Here is a 27,607-nt window from a genome sequence, read left to right as displayed (position 1 = left end):
CACCACATTATGGAAGTTGTTTCCTTTTTAATGGAACACAATGTAAATTGCCATTGATTGAAAAACAGGATTATGGAATTGCAGCTGATTTCAGCTCACGTCAGAAAGCCCGGACTGAAAAAGCTCAGTGGCTCCATTAATCAGAGCCCATGCCTGACACAGGATGCACCAAGCACTTCCCCCCACACAGACTGCCTTTCCGCTTGTTGTTTGTGGCTGTAAGACTTTCTCTCCCCTTCCCTTAGGTGTTTAACTACTGGCTGGATGACATGTACCTCAATAACCGGCTAGCTCTTCCAGTCAATTCTAGCCCAGCAATTATTTTCGCTCGTCAGTATTTCAAGGATGTAAATGACCAGCTGAGGTAATGTACTAAGACTTTGCAGCTTTTGCTAAATGAAAGGATATTTTAAATACATTGCTTTGGCAAAAAGACAATCAAATTTCATTAAAAAATAAGGGCTGTTACCATTAAATGATTCCCTAGTAGGCCTACTGGCTGAGGGCAGTCTTTCTGGAGTTACTCATACTGAGATTCAGAAATAAAAGTGTCATTACTGTTACATTTACTGCATTAGAAAAAATAAATGCCAACACATTTATCATTTTTTAAAGGAATATTTGCAAAGCAATTCATTGTATAATTCAAGTAAACCATTTCTTGCTGGGAAAAAGAAACACAAATTCCTGGCACATTGTTTAATGAAAAACAATCTTTAACGTGCCATCGCTATGACTCCTACCCACCCTGCAAACCATAAAGATCACGCTCGCTTTGAATTGTCCCTTTTGGGTGCCGAAAAGGGCACTAGAAACAACAGGGGGGTTAAGAATGAGAATTCAGAAATCATTCCTCCCCAATAACATGGCTTTCTTCAGGCCCCTTCTTCCCAGCCCCTGAGTTGAGTTTTTTACTTTGAACTGCTATAGGTGGTTATGATCATTTAAAAAGTGAAAAGGTAAACAAGTAGCCAAGTATATAATATACCTCTCCAGACACCTTTAAAAAAGGATTCCATTTTTCAGCCTTTGCCAAAACATTTTCTCCTTTTAAGCAGTAAACCAGATCAAATCTACCTGCACATAGTGCAATTTTCTCTTTGCGTTTAGCACTATCCAGCTGCTCATTACTGAAAGAATTAACTGCATATGAATTTATGCTATTATAAAACATCCAGAACCTTGAAGCCGATATGTGTTATTTTAACATTTTGCATAGACAGCCAATGGATCTTTTTACTTTACTTTAAACATAACTATAAATGCTTCTATTCATTACTGACTAAATTTATTGTGCACACAGCTTTCTAAAAACCTCTGCTTTGCATTTTCTAATGCACATACTATAACAAGGAAACATTTTTCTCAGAGCCTCCCATTCAGACACAGCGCAAATGGGCAGTGTCAGGAAATAATACACCTGTCCACAGCCCTGCAGAAAGAATATCTGCTTAGGACAGGAAGTACTCTAATAAACTGGACAGCTTATGAGTGTTGATACTGAAACCCATGTTAAGGATCCTATTAAATATTCAGACTCTGCTCCCATTCTCTAAATAACTGCTTTCAGGCTTCCTCCTGTGGTAGTTTTGTTTAACCATTTGCTAAGATCATTTCTAGGAGCTTGTATTTCCCTTGACATAAATTAATTTTGGTTTGGGGGGGGTGATGGGGGCTCTTCTTGCCAAATCTGAAGACTTTCTCTCCTTATGCTGTATAATCAATCATTCAGGCTCTCCTCTGTCTCTCAGAAACAGCCCAATGTTGCTGAATGACAAAAAAATGATATCACTTCTATCTTCTGCTTGCAGGTTTGCTGCCAATCTCATTTCAGGAGTGCAAGACTATAAAGCTTTACTAGACACGTAAGTAGCTTGGAAGGAGAGCTGCTGTTTGAGTTTCAGCATGGCTTCTCATTCAGAGGTGCTCTGACGTGCCCAAAGTCAGGCTGCATTGGACTGCTCCAACATTTGGAAGGGATGGGGCTCCAGCATAGCTGCTTCAGCAGTTTTTCATGTGCTTTCTGCTTTATTACTGCAATCTAGCGGATCAGAAAAGGATCGTTTTTTGATGTGTGGCAGTCATCGTTTTCAAATGGACAGTTCAGTCCTAAACACAAACACAATTTGCCTAACAAACCTATTGAGAATACACCAAGAAGCCTGTGCTCCTTGGCCCCAAACAATGTGCCATAACACAGCCTGCCAATGCCCCCAGGTAGCTGAGAACTGCCAGGATGGGGCACTCCCTCACAGGTATTGCACCCTACATTTTGAATATTAGCTTCCCACTCCTCCAGAAAAAAAGAATAATACATCCCACTAGAAGGAAGAAACCTTATCACAGGCACTCTGGTTCAGTGGCTAATAAAAAAAAAAGTTGATTATTCTCTTTCTGGGTATAAACAGGGTGGGAGGGGGCACTCCATTATTCTTTGGGGCCTGCATAACATAGTGGATAGCTAGGCACAACAGATACTGCACCATAGTGGAGGAGGGGTTGTTTTCCTATCTGGAACTACCAGAGACCTACATCATATGCTATAGCCAACACTTATTTGGATGAGGAAGGCAAAATCCATATTAAATAACATAACTCTTACCATCTATGAATTAGATAACAGAAATAGGAAGGGGCTGTTCAAATTTTCAGTTCAAAGTCTGACAGCTACTCAGAAAGTATAGAAGAGGTACTTTTCCAAGAACATGTACTTTTGTCCAAGAAATGCCACGGAACTGCATAGACCATCACTGACATGCTGTGATGTGCTATTGCGTACCGAATGTAGTTCACTGCATCTTTATATGACAGCATCCGAGATAAGAAACCACATTGCTTAACCAAAGGATAATTTAAATTCTTATTATTTTGACCTCACTTGTCTAGATCCAAAGACTCCTCTGATCAGATCTCTCTGCCGTAAATCAGTAGCCATTTAACTCCTCACTACAGTGTGCTCATATTGTTTTAACGTTTGCTCATGACCCCCTCTGTTTCCTCACCATAATTACATTTTCGATTCTTACGTCGCTGTTAAGTGTACTAACAGTTACTGCACTCACAGCTTCTCTTGGATCACTCAACATGCAGCACGCACAAAATTCCAACCCAAAACTTTAACTGTGCAGATACTCCATATAGTTGCCAGGACTAAGTACTCTAAACAAAGCCTAATTCACTCGCATAAGAGTTGTAAGAATTTAGACACACATCTACTAAATCACTGCCAATTTTTGGGGTCCCACTAGAGTTAATAACCCATTCCTTGACTGCTGTAATCACAGATTGCCTTACCTAAATCCATCCTGCTAATTCACTATTTCCGATCATCGTAGATGATCTTTACCACTCCTGTAGCAACGTCTCCCAACCATGATCAGAGACCTATGTGCTAAACAATGTGTTAAATATAAGAGAATGTCTGCATTACATAAAATGTGGGAGAAAGGAAACACTAATAGCCCTATTTTGTTGAGGAACAAAAAATTGAGTGACTGTACAATGAAGTAAGTAATACACAGTTTCACAGGGCCAACAACGGAGTAAATATCCCTGTTTTAGAACTTTTGACCGTTTAACAAGATGACCTAGCATAAAACATTCCCCTGTATCAGCTGTTTCACAGAAACCCTCCTGGCGTGCCTCTTTGCCCCTTCCCCTCTCTGGTAGGCTGGAAGCTTAGTCCTCTTTTGCTGAAGGAAAACTTCACCACAAGATCTTCTTCCATCTGTGGTCCCTGCAGCCTCTCCCAAGTGACAGCTGTATTATTTCCTGCTGCAATGTCAGCAGGATATTTTATAATCCATAATCATAACTGTGATAACACTTTCCTTTTTCCTGACTACTGAAGAGGCCTTTTGGGGGGCATTGTTTCCACCTGGCTTCCAATAAAAGGGATGAGGTTTTCAGCGCTCACTTTCCCATAGATCTAAGGAAGGATAAGCACCTAAGTGAAGCTGCTTGGAAAAAAGGAAAAAACCTTTGTATTGTCCAGGCTGTTCCCATCCATCAGGCATGATCCTCAGGTCCCAGAGAGGAGACCCTCTCACACACCACTCTAACCATCCTGGGCAGTGCAAGTCTTCTGTGATTTGTACTGATTTTCATCAGCACTTTTTCCTAAGTGCTACATCTCTTCCAGCTGTTCTGCTGATTTCCATCCTGCCAAGTTTCTGGGGTCCCTTCTAGGCAGGCTTCCCACTCACATCGCAGAGCAGTTCATGACCTGCTATTCTTTCCATTTCCACTAGATGATAATGCAATTGCTTAATGAATATGCATGAGGCTGCCAGGAATGATGTATTTAACTTTGGTATGGGAATTCATCTATTTCCCTTATAACTGTAATCTTGTTTTATTATTCAATTTGTGTTATACCTGATCTAATTGTAACAGAACAAAGGACAGATTAGATTTCTTTTCCTTTCTGTCTCTCTCCCCTCTCTCCCCTCTTTTCCTCTGGCTTTGTTTTTCTCCTTCTCTCTCTCCAGACATGCTTTACCTGTTGATTTTGCTCGTGGACAGCTATCTGGTCATCCTCTCTGTATGAAGCAATACTATGGACTCTTTTCTTCCTATCGTCTTCCAGGACATACCAAAGACACTCTTGTGGCCCAGAAAAGCAGTGTAATGCCAGAACCTGAGCATATCATTGTTGCTTGTAACAATCAGGTAAATGGGTGCTCTTTTTTTATACTTTCCTATGTTTCTTAGTTGGCTTAAATTCACTCAAGAACAGCCTAATCCAATCACTGCTCAGGAACACAATTAGTGTGCTACATATGAGCTGACTGGAGCCTTATTTGGTTCTTAGGAACGATTCACTGTCAATATTTCCAAAAGATGCTTCTGCAGCATTTTTGTCCTTAGCCCACGTTATGTTCTGAGTACACTGATGCAGAAAGGAGGAATGTGGCAGAATTCATCTGCTTTCTCACTCAAACAAAAATGTTTATTAAACAGAGAAGAAACCACAGAGGAAAAAAATTGTATTAGAGTGCATTTGCTGGAAACGCCCATCTCTTGACAGTTAAGTATTGGCATACAATGTATGGCATGTATAGCACCATCCCTGCAGGGGTGCCTAAGCTATGTCTGGACAAGTTCACATAGGTAGAGGCAGAAATGCTGAAGCATTAGAGAGGGAGTCTGCCCAGACCAATTAATGCTGCCAAGCAGCAGAGCATATTGGCTGGGCAGAGTATATGTACATGTCTCTACTACTGGCAGTACCTGAGCAGTGTCTACAGACCCCCTTTGAAGAAGAAGGGGATTCTGGTGAGTCCCTTTTCCATGAAGTCCTCTTCACCTCAATGGGAAGTTCTCTAGCTTATTTTTAAACAAATACTACTATGGAAACTATTTACATGCTTCCTGATTTTATCTCCTCAGGTGTTTTTTATCTTACTCAAATAACATATGCTTTATTTGACTCTGATACCTAATGTAAGTCCTCTGCAGCCACTGGAGTTCCATTGGTGTGGAAAAGCAGTGGGGGTGAGCCCTGAGCCAGTCCCTGTGTTTCTGCTCTCCGCTGCCCTCCGGCCTGGCTCTCCAGGCAGGACTTCAGCACCTCAGAACGTCCAGGTTAAGGCACGATGTTGCACTAGCGAGGGCTCCATTCTACCCGTTTGTGACTGTCCTTCTGACTTCTGTTGTTTCTTTGCAGTTTTTTGTTTTGGATGTTGTCATTAATTTCCGTCGTCTCAGTGAGGGAGACCTTTTTACTCAGTTACGAAAGATAGCCAAAATGGCAGAGAATGAAGAGGAAATGTTGCCTCCAATTGGCCTACTGACAACAGATGGAAGAACAGAATGGGCACAGGCCAGGATGATCCTTATGAAAGGTTAGCAGCAGTAATCCCAGCTTTCTCTTCTTCATCTTCTTCCTCCTCTTCCTTCTCACCATCATTGCCCTTTTCTGCTGGCAGTGAGCCTTACAGCAAATATATGACTGAAAGTGCAGCCTCACTGCTTAATTTTTCTAGCAGGGGGAAACTCAATACCTGTAAGTGTTCAGATGTAGCTTACCACAGAAGCAACAGATATGGTTTGACCCTTTGGCTGTATATGTTTAAGTGTTATGCCATGTAAATGCCTCTTGCTCCATTCTCTGTTTTTCATCACATAAATTACATTACATCAGATTTTGTGATTTGTCTCTTTCTTCATATCCATTATGTACCAATGGGAACGACGCATACTCTTAGCTTTTAGCAACTATCAGATATTTTTCATCTCATCTAAGGTATCTAAAAGTTAAGCATCTATTGAAGCTAGTTGTGTACTCTCTGTAGTAAATGGAGAAAGACAGAAACTGACTAATCCAATAAGCAAGTATCCAGGAAAGGTGAAACCCATCGTTATCTGGGGATAGCTACCTCTCTCTTTTGACAACAGGCAGCATTTAGCTGCCGTGGATGCTTGACTTTAAGACAGGTGACAATAATGAGTGGGATTTTTCTCCTCTATCACTTCACATCTTACATATTTCACCTTGAAGCTAAGTGATGTAAACTCCCTCTTTTATGCCATTTTAGGTGACCTAAGTATTAATTTTTCCTCTCTGAAAAATGTTTACTCACGTCTTTATCCCAAACTCAGCTATAGAAAATACTGCTGTTGTACCAATGCCCTGGAATATACGTGAGCTGTCAATAGTCTCAAAATATTTTTAGCATCCCAAGGAAGTTCTTCCCTTTTCTTATTCAAATTTATCTGTGCTTATAATGACTTTATACATACTTCATACATATCCAGTTCTGGCCATTATTACGGTTTAACAGTAGACACTGAATATAATATTACCTCTTCTACAAGGCTGCATAGTCTATAAATAGTGAGTGTGTATTTAACCTTCCACTGATTAAAGATACTGCAAGGCATAAACTGGAAGATTCTCTGGCTTTCCTAAAATCTGCATGTTTGAAGAACTGCGCAGCACACATCTGACAGCACTTTCCTCATGCTGAATCAGTTTATGCAGCAGTAACTTCAAAGGAAGTTAACTGAGGAAATATGGTTATTCCAGTAAAATGACAAGCTCCCAACTCAATGCAGTTTGCAGCAGATGACACTCCTAAACAAATTAATGTTTGCACTGACGAATTCTGGTACGTTGTGCTTTCACACAGTTAAAAGTGCTCAGAAACATTGCCTTTGTAAGAGAGTTGACTCGGAGGAACCTTGTAGCTAAGCTCTCTTAAAGCAATGTCCACTCTGTGAACAGGGAAATCAGATATTCAGGAACTGTCAGGTTTGACGTAATTCATCAGTGCTAAAATCTACTTGGGTTCAAGAATCTCATCTCCCACAGATTCTCCTGGATTGGCACTGGACGCTATTTCTCCAAAAGGCTTGGCAATGAAAGGGCTTGTCTCAGTAGAAATGTCATATTCTAATCAATAAGTATTTAACACTGAATATCTAAAGAGTTTATTTTGGGGGTGGAAAAGTAATTATCATTAAAGATCTGATCACTGTATTCTATGGAATTCACTGAATTCCATGGAAGTATCACCAGCTTCAAGGAACCTCTATTCAAGGACTTAGAAAATATCATTAAAGAGAGAATGTTTGTTCAAAATCATATTCCCCTTAGAAAAAGCATGTTTGGTTTAAATCATGAACACTTTTGCTTCATTTTCTGTTTGTTCTTTTTTGTTCTCATATCCGTTTCTCATTTGACTTTTAATTTCCACTCACAGTACATACTGCACCTGGATTAAAAGAAAATAGCACTTTCCTTTTGCATGTTTGTGGAGGATATTCTTTCACGCACCTATCATTTTATCCATTCTTATTGCTCCCCACCCACAACAAATAACTCACCCTTTGATCACAGTGTGCTTCCAATAGGACAATAAAATTACTAGCTGTTATAAACAATACCAGATTTGCAGTCGGTGAACTCAATTTTACGAATCAGTGAATTCAACAGAGCAGGTCCAATGCCAAAAAGAGTAGTGATATTTTCAGACCATCATTCTGTTAAACCATGCCACTTTCTTAGCAGTTACGTTGAGTTGGAAAGTTCTCTAACTTGATACTAATTCTATGAGTCATTCTCAATCTCGGTATGCAGAAAGCAAAACAAAATATGAGATTTAAACAATACCGTTATTTGCTTTTCATTCTCTAAGCTTGTACATGATGACACCATCTCATTTTTAGGCTTTTTTCCCCCCTTTCTTTTATTTTGTACAACAGGAGAGAAACAGATTCATACATTTTAATGAAAACTGAGATATGTACCTAATCATTTATTTTCAGGCCATGCCTTTAAGTAAAGCAGTGAATGCCTTGAGACTTGCAGCAAAATCATATTAGTAATCCTAGATCATCTTAAAGGAAAAAAAGAAAAATAGACAAAACTAGCAGAAAGAGCTCTATGATGGATGTTATCTAGATTACTTGGCATTTGTCAAAATATTCATTTCAGTGAAGAAGGAAACCAACTCTGTTGTACAGCTGAAAAAAACCAAATCCTGCACTAGCAAGTATCACAGCACAGTGATGCGAGTCTTCCATAATCTAAGTAGGGATCCCATCCTGGACCACTCAGATTAGCAAAGGTCGTCTGTATAGTATGATGCTGTTCCACATGGATACATGAATATTAACACGCCCTTTTGTTTAAAGTCTGTAGTGAAATGTTCCTGTGCCAATAACAGGGGTAAAGAAAAGGGTCTAGTGGAGCAATGTGAGGTGGAAGGAGTCAATCTACAATTGTTCCGTACTGGAGGGGAAAAGAGAAGACAATCTGGGAAGGAGGAGACCCATACAGTGCTCTGCAAATGTCATGAAGGGGATATATACATGGGCTTGCATAGATCCATAGGTAGAAGATAGGTCCTTTAAGTGAAAGGATTTCAAATGAATTGCAACAATCCCAGACGTAACTGATTTATAAGTATTTTAACTGCAGACGTAATCCATTCTTCTAAATAGAGGAACTGTGTAAGAAACTGAGAAACTGATTTTCTACTGATATAAAGGGTACCACGCCAGGCACACTATATCTGAATTTGTCCTAAGGCTTTCTTCTCATTTTTTGGTATTAAAAAAGCCAGCAACTAACCAAAAGCAGACTTGCCAACTCAATGCAGCTGTGTGCATTGGAAAGAAAGAAGAAGAAAAAAACGATCTTGCAGGACTTCAGGCTTTTTCTGGTGCTTCTCCCTCTGTTTCAACTCCTTCTAGAAATACTTGTTTCTCATCCCAAGCCATGGTTCATGAGTCCTTGCGTAGTTCATTGTCTGCTTTACATGATACTCTTGTCAGTGTTTGATCAGCTCTCTGGACACATCTTTCTTTCTTTTTTTTTTTTTCTCCTATAAGGGCATCTTTCTGCTACTTTTCTCTTTCTAGCAGAGCTTAATTTTATTCACTCTAATATGTAGACTCAAGCTACCCTGAAGCCATATGTCAGAATAAGGGCTTCATATCTGTCAAAGATGTGTGGGCAGCAGCCACAATGAAATATATATAAATCTATCCGATAACATAAAGCAGAATGCTGAGCAAACCGTAGCAGTTTGTAAATCACTATTCAACCAGTTTTTCCTTGAAGATGTCCACTCACAAGTACCAGCAGTCAATGAATATGTGGCCATTTCCATCCTTGAGGATCTCTTCAGCCTTTGTGTTGATGTACCCATAGCATCAACGAAATAAATACCACAATTACCGTCAGCCCTGCAAGTGGCCTACACTAAAAGAGTTTTATGGTCAAAGAGACAGGGACATTTCTTCTCCCTTATAAAGCTCCTGAAAGCCTTTGAATACAATTCCCAGAGACAGTGTTTCACGTGTTGTAGGGAGATACAGTTCACTTTCTAAAGCTCATCCTATCTACATGTGCCATCAATTACACACTTCAGGCTCAAGTCTTTGTGGGAACTGGCAGGAACGCCAGGTGCTTTCCTGGGGACTGGTAAGTCGCAGCCTCTGTTTCTGTGGTCAAGGGAAGATAATGCACTGCTTGCTCCAGCGGGTCCCCACTCGGCCCTACAAGCAGCCAGTCTGGCACTTCTGTCGCTTTGGCTTCCTAGCTGCCAATGCTTCCTTGGAGGAGCCACTGGACAAAAGACAGACAGTACCTTACCATAACCCTGAGAGTCCGCAGCTCCCTCCTTCTTTCTCAGCCAGCTCTAACACTTCTCTTTCCTTCTCTTGCCTTCTTTTTTGCTTCTTGTGTACTTGCACTCTTTTTTTACTGCACAGCATCTGGAGAATTAGTCTGGATGATAACAAGTATCTCGTTTTTCTAGCTTGTCATCAACCTAATTTACTGATTTCTAGGGGGTACATTTTTTTTAGCTTAAAAATACAGACAAAAATGAAAAACATCGCTTTTTCAGAGGATGGAACTGCTCTTCATAATTGCTGAAACTAAACACATGCACATTTTGAAAAGACTCCATACTTCAAATGCAAATTTGAATTAAGTATTTTTTCTGTTCCTTCAGCTAAAATTGTCTCCCAAATTCCATGCAGATTTACTGAACTTAGCAGAGACTTGAAATCAGTTTTGATCAATCTGAATACACATCTTTAGTTAATTACATTTTTCAAACACAAACATTTTCACCAAATTCTAGCAAAACCAACAGTTGAAAGCTGATCTGTGAAGAATGGAAGGAATTTTAAGATGATGTTTGAAAGCTCTTTTTTCTTTGATCTTTTTAACCACCATTTAACAGCAGTTAATGATGTTTTATGCCTTTGAATAGAAGTCTTTGTTACAGGTTCTACACTTTTCTCCTTTCAATTAAGAGCTGTATTAAATGCTCACAATGAAATATTTCTCATGCCTCAAACAGGCCCTCAAAAGCACAACAAACCTTTACCTTCTTAACATTTCTGAGTTAAAGAAACTGAGACAAAATAGCTCATAAATACCTCACAACTAAGGGGAAAAGTGCTGAGGTCAATGTAAAAATAGCCTTTGGAGTCCACCTGTAAAAGCAGGAGAGATAGAATAGGAAAAACAAGCATGGACAGAGAGCCAGAAAAAGCACCATTTATTCACAAGTGCATTAGTGTCAGAAGGGAAGTGGAACATGGCAACCCACAGTTTTGGCAAGACCATGTTCAAAAATGAAATCTCACAACCTTATCCACCGATGTTTCCTTCCTCATAAGAAACAGACAATATGCCCAGTCCAGGGGTTATTTCTCTAAAATGCAAGAAAAGATCAGTGATGGGGCAGAGTTCCTTGTCCACAAAAGGGTTTTACTGGAAGAACAGCACAAAACCAAGATGGGCTCTACTGTTTCACAGAGGAATACTGCAGCAGTGCAGCAATAGCACAAGCTCTGAAACTCTATTTTCCCCATGTCCTTTTTCTAACTGTTACATATAAATTAAGTATTTCTTGTTTTAAGAGTAACATGGATCTACTTTTTAATATAATTACTTTGGGAAATTAAAGGCAGAACAAGAAAGTGGATATTATTGAATCACATAAAAGAGACACAGATACATGGCAAAAGTTAACACACGAATTCCTTGGTGTAACATTTCCTTCCACCCAGGCTTTCTGCTCTTGACAGAGCTCTGCAAAGACAGCAGCTCATTGCAGAGTCAGGGTCTGACTTTAAAGGCTATGCAAAACATCTGGGTTCCCTGGGCAGGGCTGCAGCACAGATAACAGCATGTGACCATCTCACTGTTTTATCCCCAGACTCTACTAACCGCGACTCTCTTGACATGATTGAACGGTGCATATGCCTGGTGTGCCTGGACAGCCCAAGCGGGGTGGAACTCAACGATACAAACATGGCATTGCAACTGCTACATGGGGGAGGCTACCACAAAAATGGGGCCAATCGTTGGTATGATAAACCTATGCAGGTAAAAACCTTACACTGCTATATTACTTGCATGTGACAAAGGAATTCTGTTGCCCTTGGGGCAGGGGCCACTGAGAACCAAGTGAGACAAAGAGAGGAAGGTGGTAGCAGCATTAGTCAAGCAAGAGTTGGTGTAGAGAGCAGAGTTGTTTATTCCCTGCCAGCCAGAAGTAGTTAGGGGAAGCAGACCTACCACCTCGCTAGCAGTGGGGGGCCTTTGCCAACACAGGCACACCTCCACCTTCAATGCAGTTGACCTTTGAGCATGAGGAGGTAGCTATATAGACAGACAGACAGGTAGACAACTGATAAGTAACATCAGGCATTTAATTCTGCTCAATTAAAAGAAAAAAAAAAAGCTGGACTAGGAACCTAAAACAAAGAAGAAAAGCAGAATAGCTTTCTCTGTTTTCTCTCCTCACATAATTTCCTGGGGTCCTAGAAATACTACTGTTTACAGTTTAGCATGTGCTTAAGCTAGTATTAGGTTCTCACTTAACAGATTGTTTATTCATTTAATAACATTCTTGTCAAAGCTTTCCCAGAAGGGTTGATTTCTCAAGCTCTCTCCCAATCAGATTTTGATTGTCATATTTGAAAGTGTCACACTGTTATTTTCACATTTTGCAATACACCCAGGGTGAAACAATATATTAATCTCCAACTGTCAACACTGGTGACACCTCATAAAAAATTGAAAAAACCCTGACTGATACATTGCTTGTGCAATGCTTTTTGCTCTTGCCATATCTAAAAGCATCAACATGAGAAGAGAGACTGCTAAACTAATTTCACTTGCACCAGCTACCCCAGCGCAAATCTATTTCAGTAGTCATTCCTGACTTATGCCACTGTAAATGACATTATTAGCAGACTCAAATGTTATGTTTTTAAAGAATGAACCACTTGTCTTTAATTAGAACCCTCTGTTATTTGTAGAGCCACTAGTAGAGAGGTTTCAAACAGATGGCAATAAACAACATTTTCTTCTTATTCACTATCAAAAGGGAGCAGAAAGCAAATAAATTTGCATAGTGTATGTGAGAGCTTCACCTGGCCAGATGCATTCCGTCTAGAAGTAGACCAAAGGTAAAGAGAAATTCTTAGGGGAAAAAAAATCCTATTTTCCTCCATGCAAATGCAGGTTATATAGGAATTTCCCACAGTAAAACTTGTATTCCCACAGTAAGACTTGTTTTTTCTCTCCACATTCTTCTCCAATTTTGCAGTGAGGCATCAGAATGAAATACGTCCAGGTAAAACGTTTTGCATCACATACAACTCATCCTCTCTGAAAACCTCATGAAAACTACTGGAAACCAGGGAGGCAGGATGCGTCAGGGTGATACAAGTACACAGTGAGCTGAGTGGGAAAAGTACAGCCAAAGACATTTTAAAAGAAGTGAAAAAAATACCAGAGAAAGTACAAGAAAAATGTGAGATAAGTTGAAGTTTGGTCTGAGGTATCTACTGGTGTTTGAGATGCAAAAATAACCAACTGCATGGGGGGTATCACTGAACTAGAGTGGGTTAAGTGCAACCAGTTACACCAGTGTGTATGCAATGAAATCAGGAAGGCAGCAAGTGAGAGGGAAATGAAGAAATCACCACAACAAGGAAAAGAAGAAGCAGGATAGTGAAACAAGCCATGAGAAAGCTATTAAATAAGGATCAGCTTGATCATTTGATAGGACACTTGCAATAAAATGTGATCCTAAGGATATAAAAGCCAGATATAAAAGTCTTCCATTCCCTCCCAAATGTTGAAGGAGAAGCCCTTCCTGTCTTCCTAGTGAGGAGAATCTTCCCTACTGTAAGGGCAGATGCTAAATCCAATTTCCATATTGGGAAATGGAAATTGGTAAAGTTCGCGTCCTCCCAGGAGTGGGCCAAAATAGCAGCATAAAAAGGATGCAACACTGTGCGTCTCCCAGTGTCATTTGTATCTACACATCTGGATCTCTAAGTCAAGGAATTTCCTGATGTGAGCAATAAGAAAACCACAGGAGAATGACATCTCGTCAGGTTGGGTTGCTGCCATAGATAACTTATCCAGAACATGATCATTCACTACAATATCTTCTGCTTGTTCTTTTCCTCACTTAGTTTATAGTGGGAAGAGATGGAGTCTGTGGTACAGTGTGTGAGCATTCCCCTTTCGATGGCATCGTCCTGGTGCAGTGCACTGAACACTTGCTCAAGCACATGTAAGTCCCCTTTCGTTACAGCTACCACGCCCACTCTGAGCCCTGGGAATCCTCTACCAGCGTCAAATTCCCCCAGTGGCACAGGGCCACACTAAGCCATGTTCAACCATTAAAAATCAGTCATTGACCAATAAACTGCTAAGAAAGCACAATTTAACAAACAGATTATTACTGTGACCGTAATGCATTTTCTCTCACATACTAATAGGAAAGAAAGCTCCAAGAAATTAGTCCGCGTTGATTCAGTGAGCGAGCTTCCTGCTCCACGGAGACTAAGATGGAAATGTTGCCCTGAAATTCAGGCACACTTGGCATCATCAGCAGAAAAACTCCAAAGGTAGCACAGATTCCTCATTTTTCTGAAGGATGAATGTAAACTGGGAACCACTCAGCACAGTGTGTTCAGGAAGCGGTTTCCTCCTACAGCACTCTCCTTGCCCTCCCACTCCTCCTCCTCTTCCCAAAGCTGGAGTTACTTAGCATCTCTTTGCAGGATGGGGCCCTTAAGGAATTAATACAGAGTATTCAGGAATTGCACTAGCACTGTGTTCCTTCCTTGTAAATATTAGGAAAGCTAAAGATCACTGGAAAAACAGTTGAAAAGACCTTCCCTATTTGCACAGGATGCAAACGCTGCCTGTCTGTTTTTATGGGTACACAGTTTGACCTGATTAAAGTAGAGGCCAGGCCAACGGAAATACATATGTAGGACAAGTAGAATACAGCTGGTTTGAATAAACAATTTGAATTCAGTTATTTAATTTGTTTACATCCATGTTGCTGCTACAAAGGTTAGTTCTGACTGCCTTTCCACACTATAACAGATTTGCATGATTTTGGGGATGGGGGTCATGGCAATGAGAGATTTTCTTCCAAATGATTTCATCTCAATATTCAGGCGTTTGTTAGAACTCTGTGAAGAATTAACAGTATACACATGATCAACTCTAAATCTGTCCACTGTGATCACACTAAATGAGGCCTCAAAGTGACTAAAAGCATATATGAGTATAACAACGTTCAGGATACAGAGTAATTCTTTGCTGTTTTTAAATGAAGGTAGCATTCCTTTAAAGAGAAACACTGAATGGAGCTTATGGCCTTCACCTATTTCTTACACTTGTAAATCTCTCAGAAATTTGTCCAGAACAAAGGAGGCCCTGTCTTAGGCCTCAGAAGAGGAAGCACCAGAGGGAAAAAGGGTGTTTTACTGAAAGGAATTGAATGATCTGAGTGCCACAGCTCATATCAGGGCTGCAGATTACAAGCCCAGTCTAGAACCTGTATGAATAAAAGTCGTGGGAATAAATTATCAAATATTGGGACCATCGGCAGAATAGGAGCCCACTCACCTCAGAGTGGGTATAGCCATGAAGTGTTCTCTGGGTTTTATTTGCAAACCAAAATGCAACAGGAGAATTTTGCATTGCCCCCCACGGTAACCGCCTCCGCCTCTGCTTGTTTTCCAGGTTAGTAAAAAATCTGGACTTTATCGCCTACAAATTTGAGAACTATGGAAAAGAATTTATCAAGAAACAAAAGACTAGCCCAGATGCCTACATCCAAGTAGCACTTCAGCTAGCATTCTACAGGTAAGGTTAATTCAAATCACAGGAACAAGGTAGCACAAGAGGAGATTCTCACTTAGTTGTTTTACAAATGGTTGAGATTTTCCTCAGCACCAGACAAATACCTTCTTCATGGAAATGAATTATCTTACCTAAAGACTGCAAGTCGGCCAAGATGGAAAGTGTCCCTGGGTCTAAGGCAGAGTAGTCCTTTCACTCACCCCCTTTCTCACGCTTTGTTGTACTGACCCACTCCCTGCTCCCACACGCACCATTCCCTGCCAGCTCCCTCCCCACTGCTGTCCCTGAGCCTGGCATAGAGAAGAGGTGAGGGGACATGGCAGAGACTGTCAGACAATCCTGCCGTCAACAGCAACTGAAGCAGTGAGGGGGTCTGTGTACGTGGGGCAGAAAAGCTCCTTTGCCACAGAGGGTGTACTGTGGGGGGCACTGTGGCAATAAGCTAGAGCTCCCCACACATGCGCGCCCTGTGCTGCAGGGAACATGGATGCTACAGCAGCATATCAGATCAGAGTTCCTATACAGGATAATAACTACTGCTGCTTCTTTCTTCACAGGCACCTCAAGATTCGATAATACCCTCTGATTTCCATGGTATTATCAAAGTTAAAAGCTCCTTTTTACATTGTCAGAACAGCTAATGCTCCAGGATAGAGATCAGCTGCATGGTTTCCTGCAGAACAGCCTATTACACCAATAATTCTTAATCTTTATCATGTCAAATTAAATCCTGAAGTGGTCTTTATCTAGCCAAAACCAACAGATGCCTAACACATTTTGCATACTCCATTAACCAAGACCAACAATGACCTGTTCCAAGATTTTCATCTGGATCTCAGCCACCACACAAATCCCATTTATACAACAAAAAGCTTAGGGGACAGTTATGTTATAACTGAGATCCCTGACTGAACTGCAAGTAGCTAAGGCAAAGTAGGTTTCCTGAAACAGAGGTGGTAGCTATATATACCTGGATGCAAATTAAAACAATAGTCTACATGCTCTGTTCTATTTGCGATGTGGGTTTTCTGTCCACCTCGTAGTCTCAAATGGCACCCTTTTCCCCTTTTAATTTTCTGTTTTTCATTCACACACACACAGAGTGCCTTTTTTCTTGTTTTAAATAAAACATATTTCACTCCTGTAAGCATATGATTAATTACACAATTATTTTATGAGGCAGTACAAATAAAATATTCCTTGAGATCTTTCAGTAAATTCTAGTTTTACTAGTCTTGTTTTTACACAGCAAGTCATTTTTTACTGGTGCTGCATAACTGAAATGTATACAACCGTATGCAGCTCCTCATATTAGAAAGGAGTGAGCATCCATCTTTTTTAAGTTTCTTATAGAATTCTATTAACATTAAGATGAATACTATGCAAAAAATAAAATCAGGGCTGTAACAATGAAACATACTGAGCCTATATTTCTTTTTGTCTTTATGATTCCTTGAAAACAACCATTCTTTTTGTTATTTCATTTTCTCAGATGCCACAGGAGACTTGTCCCTACCTATGAAAGTGCTTCCATACGCCGATTTGATGAGGGCAGAGTCGACAATATTAGGTCTGCTACCTCAGAAGCATTTGCTTTTGTAAAAGCAATGATTGATGATAAGTCAGCTCTATCGGTACGTTGGTCTGGCTCCCTCTACCTTCTCTGGTAAAACCCTAAGCAAATAAATACATTCACAATGCCCAATCTCTCAGTTGTTAACTATTAACCAAGAGCATAAAGGCATAGGGCAGGATAACAGGCTTTACAGGATTTTGCTCTTTATGCAAGCCAGCCATTAAGCTAAATATTTATATATTTTTATTTTTACTTAAGCATCCAAAAGATTCACAGGTGCTTAAACATGGCATTATAAGAAAAAAAAACCCTGGGTTTAGACCTACTATCATCTTTTGTATGATCCATCATCAGAGACAAATTCCGCTCCCTGGAGAGATCTAGGCTGAACATGGAAAGTTCAGGATCATTATACTGCCACACCAGGGGAACTGCTACAACAGATAGCTGTGCTGCAGATTGCAATGTGCAAAGTGATCTAATTCACATGCTTTGATTTTGGTGGAAATGTTCTGAGTGATCTTTTTGGTTTTAAAGGTATGCTTCTGCCAAATGTAAATATTTTTCTGGGATCCCCAAGGGAGCTGAACCTTAATGATAAAAAGATATTACCTAGCTAATAAAACAGCTCTCCAAACTGTCCTGACGGCTATCTTGCAAAAATGAAAAATGTTGTTGCCTTTTTCTGAGACACCACCATCTGTTTGCCAGCAGCGTGAGTGCTCTGCGTAGTAGATGGTGATGGGAAGAGGTACAGCTGACAGACCTGAGACAGTATCTGCACAAACAGATCTGTGCCATCATCCCTCTTGCCGTCTCCGGAGCACTTCCCTTAACATGTCTCTGTGCGCCACTTCCACCCACTGCTCTTCCCTGCTGTACGGGCAATGTCCTGGTGGATGTTTAGCTGCAACACACTGCCACCATATAGATTATTTCACAAAAAAAGCCCACTATAGTGTCAACAGCCCACACAGATGTTGCTTAGCATCTAGCATAGGATTGTCAGAAGTACTGCTGGGCTGTAAATTGAGTGTAAACTAATGAAACTTGTAAAATGGGCTCTAAAATCAGAGGATGAGGAAATATTTGTCCAGAGAAGAAGTAGTCTCTGTTTGTCCACTGCTTATTCAATCCCCTTAAGGTTACCAAGTCCAGGACTTACCTCATGATGAACAAGATTTGAAGAAGTTCCGTATTAAAAACAATAGCTCAAAGGAAAGTGGAGATTGTGACCATACTACTGTATACACTAGTGACTACCATACATTAGACAAGAAGATGCCTTTGTTTTGTGCTATCGCAATGCCCTGTCCAACTGCCCATGGCACAGCTCTTAACAGTATTTCATTAGAAGCTGTAGTCATCCGCGCAAACCCTCCTCTCCTGACTCAGGCGCTTGGCATACCCCCAGTCCCAACACACGTTCCCACAGGCTTGGGGCAGTCCTAGGAAGAGCCAGCCTGCTCCTGGCACGTTGTCTGGCCATGTTGCTCTTGCTCCCTCCAACAGTCTCTTTCCACCTTCCTTGGTCCAGCACCTTCTGACCTCTCCAGCTCTCCCAAAGCTTCAATATTTCTCATTTCTTTACGACTTAGATCTGAGATGGTGCCCATCTTAACAGCATCCTGAACTGTATTGCTTCACACAAACAAGCAGAATGCCATGCCCCCACCCCAAAAATCTTAATATCACATGCCTTAGCAATACCAAATAGGGAGAATAATTTTATTCCCTCTGAAAAGGCTGCAAGCAGACTGCAAACCCCTTCACTGCTAATTTTCCTGGCTTCTTGTCCACCGAGAGATGCAAAAAGCATCTAAACAGATCGATGACTCTCTTTGAGACAAACTTTTAAAGTAGCAAAAGGTTTGTTTAGATTTGAACAGCTTTCCATCCAAAACTATATATATATATCGTGATCAGCGAATCAGTTAGAAACAGAATTCACTTAACAGAATGCTCTTCCAAGGTGATTTCTTTAGACCTACCCATTGCCTGTGGATGTGAAGGAGTTAATTTTTTTTTTCTTTTTTTTTTTTTTTTGGACAAAGAGATGCATCATTTGATTTAAGTAGCTTTGAGGTCCCAAAAATATTGTTTATTAATAGCCATTAATCCACATCAAATTAAAAAAAAATCTATCTGATGCCAATAAAAGTGATTTTCAAGACAGAGCTTGAACAGTCAGCAAAGATTGATCAAGTCAGATTGATTCTCTACCAGGAGAAATATCTCATGCATTTGACACTTGCTGTAAAAGAAGCAGCATCTGACACTGCAGAGATTGCTTGAACAGCTGTAAATTAATCAGATTTAAAGACTGCATTTGATAATTTAATCTGTATAAGGGAACTAAGGCCTGGCTCTAGCCTTGTGAAAAAGTACCAGACTCTGTACTTTGAGGGTCCCTGATGGTGGCCTTGAATTGCTTCTAAAAGGAATTCTCTGTTAAAAAGATAATTCATCGTCCACTGGGGCTGAAGGTTCCCTGCTCATCTGGAGACCTAGTCATTCTTGGCTGCTTCAGGGTCTCCCAAAGCTGAAGTGTCTGAGTTGATGCACACAAGGCAGCACTTCCTAGCATCGCTCCTTTGATGTAAAAAGCTGACATTTGACAGGACTCAAAATTTGCTAGTTTGTTGTCCGAAATGTGAAGCATCTGTGAAGGGTAGAGTAGCTGTGGAAAATTCTAGTTGCCCTTTCACACAGGGGAGTAATTTCTTGACCAGCTACTAGAACATCAGTAATGGTTTTCATTAATACCACTGTCATTGTCCAGATAAACCATTCTGGAGAAGATATACTGCCTGTTTTGAAAGGCTGAATTACACTTGGCAATTATTTTCCCTACTTCAAATGAAGTGATTCATCAATTAGTAATAATCTACACCCTTGAAGACCCATGGAAAAGAACTGCAAATCTTTCCTTGACTTCAGATAGAACATGACCAATGAGCTGTTCAACCCTCACACAACCAAGTGCTGCAGCTGATCACGACACTGAATCCCTATGGCTTTTCACTGATACACTTATTCAGAGTACTTACATCGGAGCAAAGAGAAAAGGGCATTTGAGAGTCCTTCTTATTTGGTTGCTGGTTAATTAATGGAAGATGCTATTTCTTTGAAAGATATTTCAATAATAGATATATTTCTATTCCCTAACAGGATTCTGAGAAAATGCAGAGATTTAAGGATGCAATTGCAGCTCAGACTAATTACACTATTTTGGTAAGTAAAACATTGTTTTGTCTGGCTAAGGACTAGTTAGTTTTTCCAAGGAAAGTATGAAGATACAGTCTCTGAGCATTATAAAATGTAGTCATCTCTAAACAGGAAAGTATCCACCGTGACACATTTAAGAAAATTTCTAATGACCCAAACACCCCTTAAATGGAGTTATTCAACTAATCCCAATTAAAAAAAATACTTTCCTGAAGGCAAAATGACAAAATTCTGCATAAGACATCAGTGGCAAGGCCATCGCTCTTGGGCATTACCTCTCTCACCTAGAACTGTCACGGAACATGACACTGTATGCAACGTATTCACAGGGAATGTGCATCTGTGAAACATGTATGACTTGTATCGCTGTCATTAATTAGGAGTCCCAGCCACGAATTAAGATTCCACTAAGCTTGGTGCTGTACAAATTAACAACTAAAAAATGGCTTCTGCTTTAAAGTGTTCGCAGTCAAAATATAACGAAGTTTAAAAAAAAAATATTGAAAGGTTTGCAAAGCAGAACACTAGCAAAACGCAATAACCCTTCATTCTGTGCTCTTTGTGATCATCATTAAACGTTAGCCATGCAGAGAGCCAAGAAAAGGGGAAATGGGGCATTCTAAGATAAAGTGGCAAGTTGACAACTGAGTGCCTTAACACGAAAAGAAGAAAGCAAAGCTTAAAAAGCAATTGACTTAGCTGCCTTGTAACATGCATGAGGGATATAACTCAAACTGGAAAATCTAGATTCCCAAAGTTTACAGGTATTTAGATCCATAAGCTATAATGTTACAGATAAGCTCATGAAATCTGTAACACATAGGAAACTTTTTTTTTCTCTAAAACTGATCACTGGCATATTTTCTTGTGTTCCTCTTCTCTAGAGAAGAGATGTCCTTACCTGGGAGCTGACAAGAGCAGTCATAGTTTCATTAAGTCTGTGGCAAGCAGCTGAGAATATAGCTCCTCAGACAGACAGGTATTCCATAAAGCTGATCCAGGCAGCCATAAAATAGAGGTCATTAACAATGAGGGAAGGATTGTAGAAACTCCCTTTTAAAGGCCTGAACACAGGATCTGAAATTATTTTTTCACTGAGAGGAATCCCTTCCTCTTTTTAGTGTTAAATACAACTCATTTGCTGTTGAATAAAACTGAGACAATTCAGACTGGATAACACTCTGCATCCCACTGTGTCAAGACAAAGAACAGACTTAATCTACTAACAACTTTCTCAAACCACTCATGAAATTAATAAATGTTAATAAACAGCTATGTTAAGAGAATTTGCTGCCCATGGTTCTGCCTCAGACTATTGCCTAACAAACCCACCAAAAACCGTTACATATAATCATTGCTGATTACTGTTTAAATACTCATCATACTCTAGAAATTATTCACTTCTAGCAGCTACTTCCAAGGTATGCTCAGAGCATAGGAGAGGTGAAGTGTTGTGTTTAGGCAGGATTTGTTCCTAAGTCTGTGAAACAAAAGAAGCAGGGAAGAAAGTTTTGCGTTTCAAGCACCATACTGGGATATGCATCTTAGAAGCTGAGACTGAATTTCATCCTTAAAGCGGAGGCAAGTCTTACCTCAGAGAAACTGTCTCACCTAAGCTATCTCAGGGCAATCTCCCAGTGAAGACAATGTACTGCTGGTTTACTGGGTCACAACCAGTGGAGTTTCTATATAATAGTAATATCCTTTTTTTTTTTTTTTAATTAAAACCCCCTTCCAAGTCATTTCAGTCCAAGAAAATGTTACAAAATTTAGCCTCTGCTGTAGCTCATGGGAAAAAAATAAAATCACTACGGGAAGAATGAATTTAATTGATGTGCCTTTAAACTATGGGTAAGACTTGCATGGTCTGACTAAATCATAAGTGTAACAGACTGCAATGTAATAGCCCCTAAGAAAACCAAAAAATCTACTTCATAAAACAAAAAGCAATCTAATGATTTTATTTCCCCTTGTTAGGGCTTACTAGTAGCATTGCTATCTTAAATGCGGAGCCCTAAAATTTAATTTAGCACAGTTTTTTCTTATGTGTTGACTCACGGTTTATTTCGTTAGCCCGTCTTGGCCTCTCTTCAGACATGACATTGATCTATGTTGCAAAAATGTCATTGCTAACAGCCTTATAAATCTTGTGTGATAGCAAAATATTTCCTTTGATTATCAAGTCAGTTTCCCTGTATGGGAAAAACAAGTAAATGCTGCCCTGATGCATGCTCCTTTTTGCAGCTTCCCTGCTCCATCTGGCATGATGAACAAATAGCCCCTTTACCAATGGGTGTCTATTCCTTAATATGCCAAACAAGATTATGCACTCCTCGCCCCTTGCGTCAGGCATTTATTAGTGGTTAGGACGATTCTGCTTCTAAGAAGAAAAACAAGCTTGTGCTCTTCTTTAAATCCTACCTTCTCCCTTAGATTGCTTTGTTCTCCTCGTTATGAGGGGCCTCTGCCATGCCATGGGGATATTTTCAATGTAGTCAAAAATTCCTTGTTCAGCATTCCCTTCCTCAACTCTGTCCTCCCGTAATCAATGCACTCACCACCTAGAATGAGGCTAATAAGCTTTTGTGCCATTTCTGGAGAATAAACAGAAGGCAAAAAGAAAGACTTTAAATGCATCTTTTCATCTGAGGCAATTTCTGCCCATTCAGAACAGCTCAGCCCTGTTCTTCAGCTGCTGCAATTTTGATGGGTTTCCTAAAGAAACAAAACACCTGCAATTATGCTGTCTGTCCATCTGTCTGCCTACTCCCTCTACTGACTTCTGATCCTGTCAGCCATCTTCAATCACATATGCTAGCAGGTCAAAGATCTTAAACCTAATGAAATTCCTTAAGTCAATGGAGTTAGGTAGCTGGTTAGAGCAGAGGAACCAAGCATAGCGAGCCCAGGGCAAAAAAACTTATCACGGGCTCAGCAGCAATTAGTTCTTGTGAGCTGGCTAGCTGGTCATCACCATGCCCATACCGTGAACCAGTCAGCCATGGCACAAGCTGCTGATTGCCCTCCCTGCAACCATGGGACACAGGAGGAAAACAGGGACATTCACGAGCAGGGCCTAGGGGCAAGCACGACTGGTTGTGAACTGTGATTGTTGTGAGCAGAGAAACAGAATGGAAAGTGGATTGCTCTAGGTCTCTTGCTTTCCAAACACCTTATTTTCCCTTGTAAAGCCCTGTTTAATTTGATTCTAGATTCATGGTGGTCAGCCTGGGGAATGCATCTAGCTATGTTGTCCTACACTCATTGTTTTCAGATACCTTCTTAGAAACAAGGGCTGCCTCTGAGAGAATCCAGCTCTTCAGTGAAGCCAGCACATGGGCAGGAGAGGAGGGAAATTGGGGTGTTTAGGCAGTGAATTAAATAGAGAAGGCATCTGCATCCCTAATCCCAATCTTCTCAAGTGGTGAGGGATGCTAGTAGATAGTGATAGATCGCTAGTAGATCTGTTCTGTACTTGAAATTTGTTCTAACTTTGAAGGTGGCCCTGCTCTGAGAGGTAGTTGGACCAGAAAGATGACTTCCAGAGGTCCCTTCTGACTTAAGTTATTCTGTGATCACTAGTAGATCTGTGGTAGACCTGTAATAGATCTTTGGATCTAAATTCTATGAAATCAAATGCATTTTACCTGCCAGGACTGAGACCAAGGCAGCAATGCAATAAAAGATTAATTCCAACCCAGAGGTGTTTTGGAGCCTCCTTATAATATACTCCCAGTGATGCACAAGCAATTCCAAATGTACTTAGAGAAATCTAGTGCCTCATATGCACCTTTCAGCAGCTTTGAAAGACCAACCCATGATACTGAGCTCTGAGAAATGATGAGCATCCAGAACTGCCGATAACATCAGCACATGACATATCTCCAGACCAAGCTCTTTCCTAATACAGCTTCAAAGCACCAGATGGACTTCTAGTTATTGATCAGCAGAGTACATACCTGGAGTAATATCTGAATTGAGGTAAGGCATTACACCACTCAAACCAAGTTCATCAACTCTGACCAGAAAACTAGGCAGCAACAGCCAGGAATGCACCTCCATACTCAGTTCAATGCTGACGTATATCATATTGTACACAGGCTATTACTGGAATGGCAATAGACAATCATCTGCTAGGGTTGAGAGAGGTGGCACGGGAACACTGCAAGGAACTGCCAGAGATATTTACTGATGAGACATACTTGACAAGCAATCGATTCATCCTCTCAACCAGCCAGGTGAGTTTTTTGTATTCACTGTCTTGCTATACAAAGGCTAATTCATTCTTGTTCTTTAGACCTTGCAGTTCACAGTGAGAATGACAGATTAAAAAAAAAAAAAATACTGATACATCAAGAGGTCTGCAAAATTCTCCGGATTTTTTTTTTCCAGTTTTGGTTCATTTTCCCCAAATTAGCACAGTAAATACTGACTGAAGTTATTACTTCCCTTGCAACATCTCAAAGCCTTTCCCAGAAATTCTGGAAATGCACACAAACAAATTCAGCAGAATTTTTATGAGGGTCTGGTCCTTCCTCACTTTCCGTACTACATATCCCCCTTTTTCCTGTCTTTTCCTCCTTCCCCCAGGGCAAAAGCTGTAATGGGAATTCTTTTCTCTAGTGACAGTACAGCCACAAGCCAGACAGGCTGCCATTCTGAGAGAGAAAAGCCAAGAGCTGTGAGCAAATTTTCTTCTTAAAAGTAGCTATGTCTAAAATCTTCTAGAGCTTTCAGTTATTCACTGTCAGACTGCAACCTGTGCAGGCATGCATCTGGATTTACAGACATATTAGACACTTACAGACATTCAAATTTACAGACATTTATAGATTTATAGTTATGTACAACTATACTAAGATACTCTAAGAGTCAACACTTTCTATATTCAATGTCCTCAAAAAGGAAACGTCCTTTGTAGCATAGAATTTAAAAATTAAATGTTTAATTGGATATAGTAGCAGTCCTAACGAAAGAAGGAATCTATGTAGGAATTCATTTATGGAAACGCTAACTCAACTGCATAGATCAGAACTATGCAACAAAAAAGACTTATAATATCGTGCTGAAGCATAAAACCTTAATAAGTAATTTGATCTTGTCATAATGTTTGTAGGCTTTCAGACATGAGTGAATATAACCAACATACTACTACATAAATTCTCCAAGAAACTATCCATGAGCAAAGAGTGCTCCAGAGTAGCTCTGTGGCCTTCGGCTGTTGCACAGCAAATTTATCTGACAATTCTATGGCTCTATTAGCAGGACTAATGGCTTGTTCTACACCATTAAAAAACCAAATGTCATTTCTGAAGGCCCATGTACACAAAGTCTGAAACATATAGATTTCAGCACATCTTTTATTTTCTCTAGTAGAAAGTGTTTCACTCCAGTATTATACCATAATTAAACTGAAGTGTAATAGAAATGTAATTTTGGCTGGTACCTAGATGCATTAAAATATATTTTTAGACAGCATCACAATTATAAATTATTATTAAAAAGGGACAAACTACATTCTGTAATTTATTACAGCCTTCACATTGCAAGTTTAACATAACAAGTTTAAGATAAATTAAGGAAAACATTACAGAAGTTTTATGTAACATAATTACATACAGCCTCACAAATTCCATAGCAATCAGTAAACAAAGCTCATAGCCATTAAAGATCTATATAGAGTGAGCAAAGAAATGCATTACACCTACTTCAAATGATTCCAGTTTTCCAATGCTGACAAAGAACCAAATTCTATACTGAGATCAGCTTTTACCTTCCAAATGTCAGCTCCAGGTCTGGACTTCTGAAGGAAGCCATACTCTGTAAGGGGGATTCACCACATTTCAAACACTAGTAGCATCTAGGGGGGTTGTTTGGTTGTTTGGCCTCGTTCCTAACCAGCATTTCAGATGCCTTGATTAATCAGAAATCATTCCTTACCTTCTCCCTGCAACCAGGTTCCAACTACCATGGAAATGTTCTGCTGCTATGGGCCTGTGGTGCCCAACGGATACGGAGCATGTTATAACCCTCAGCCAGAGCATATATTATTTTGCATCTCAAGCTTTAAAGACTGTAAAGAAACCTCCTCTGACATGTTTGCAAAAGCTGTGGAAGAAAGTCTCCTAGAAATCAGAGATCTGTGTAGCAAATGCAACTCCACTGTGGCAAAGCCACTCGCTAAACAGGAAGCAACCTCACAGTCACAGAGTGACCCCAAACCCTAAGAGGCTGTCAGAATTATTTTCCTGAATCCACCTTGCGAGGAAGCAATGATACAGTTGTTCAAAGGCAAGATAATACAAGTAATATATTAGTTTACAACAAAAATATCATTTGTTTGGGGTTGTTGCCAACATTTAAAACCTTATAAAACACTAAAGCTTCCATTTCTTGCTTAAGAGTCAGTAAAAAGGTTTGTTTCACTGGCTGAAATGAAGAAGGCAGTAATATGAGTATGTGTGGTATAACCATTTCTAACCATAATTGACTTAGGCCATTTTACCATCTAAAAGAAATTGAATAAGTTTGTATACAACATGAATAAAATACTAAGGCACACTGACTTAACATCTCCTGCAAGTAGTTCTAAACATTCACATCTATTCTTGCAAGGTTTGCATGTAAAGAAAAAAAAATTTCCCCCAATCAGGAATGTTGAGCATAATATTATAAGTAAAAGGCTGATGCCATTAAATCTTAAAATTTTGCATGAAGAGTATTTAATACTATATGCTATTTCCCACATCCAAGAGACATATCCTGGTATTACCCTGGTAATACCTAAAAAGCAGATCATTTTTAATAGTGGCTGCTGTATATTTCCACAAACAGCAACATATTTTAGGAAAATTACAGGAGTGTCTGCATGTTTCCCTAGCTCAAAAATGATGCAGAAACAGTTTAGCCTTTACTCTGGTTTACACTGGCCCCAAACCAAGCACCTTTGCATATATGTTCTACTTGCACTAGAGGAGGTCCATGCAGAAAGCAGCATACTGGAGATAAGACCCAAGAAAAAGAGCCGTGAACTTTATGACCATAATGAATTGACTTAATTATTTTTTTCAATAAGTGGGCAAAATTCAGCCTGACAGGCAAAGCACAAAGCGGAAGTGCAATTCAATCCCACTTAAGAGCTTTTCGTCTGC

At 40.0% G+C, this 27,607-nt stretch overlaps 1 protein-coding gene across 1 annotated transcript in view; it reads left to right on the top strand.

The window, feature by feature from the left end:
- The window catches only part of CHAT (choline O-acetyltransferase), a 33,438-nt gene extending 6,637 nt beyond the window's left edge, over positions 1–26,801 (top strand). The window contains exons 4-15 of the mRNA XM_064513770.1: positions 246–364; positions 1,812–1,865; positions 4,491–4,671; positions 5,669–5,846; positions 11,688–11,857; positions 13,963–14,063; positions 14,272–14,400; positions 15,533–15,655; positions 17,145–17,286; positions 20,400–20,462; positions 24,557–24,694; positions 26,414–26,801. Coding sequence (XP_064369840.1) covers positions 246–364; positions 1,812–1,865; positions 4,491–4,671; positions 5,669–5,846; positions 11,688–11,857; positions 13,963–14,063; positions 14,272–14,400; positions 15,533–15,655; positions 17,145–17,286; positions 20,400–20,462; positions 24,557–24,694; positions 26,414–26,683 — 1,668 coding nt within the window. The 3' untranslated portion in view covers positions 26,684–26,801. The remainder of the gene's footprint in view (positions 1–245; positions 365–1,811; positions 1,866–4,490; positions 4,672–5,668; positions 5,847–11,687; positions 11,858–13,962; positions 14,064–14,271; positions 14,401–15,532; positions 15,656–17,144; positions 17,287–20,399; positions 20,463–24,556; positions 24,695–26,413) is intronic.
- Positions 26,802–27,607: the final 806 nt, after the last annotated feature.

This window comes from Dromaius novaehollandiae, chromosome 6 (assembly GCF_036370855.1).
Source record: "Dromaius novaehollandiae isolate bDroNov1 chromosome 6, bDroNov1.hap1, whole genome shotgun sequence".
NCBI lineage: Eukaryota > Metazoa > Chordata > Aves > Casuariiformes > Dromaiidae > Dromaius > Dromaius novaehollandiae.
This window is presented reverse-complemented; position numbering and strand designations above follow the sequence as displayed.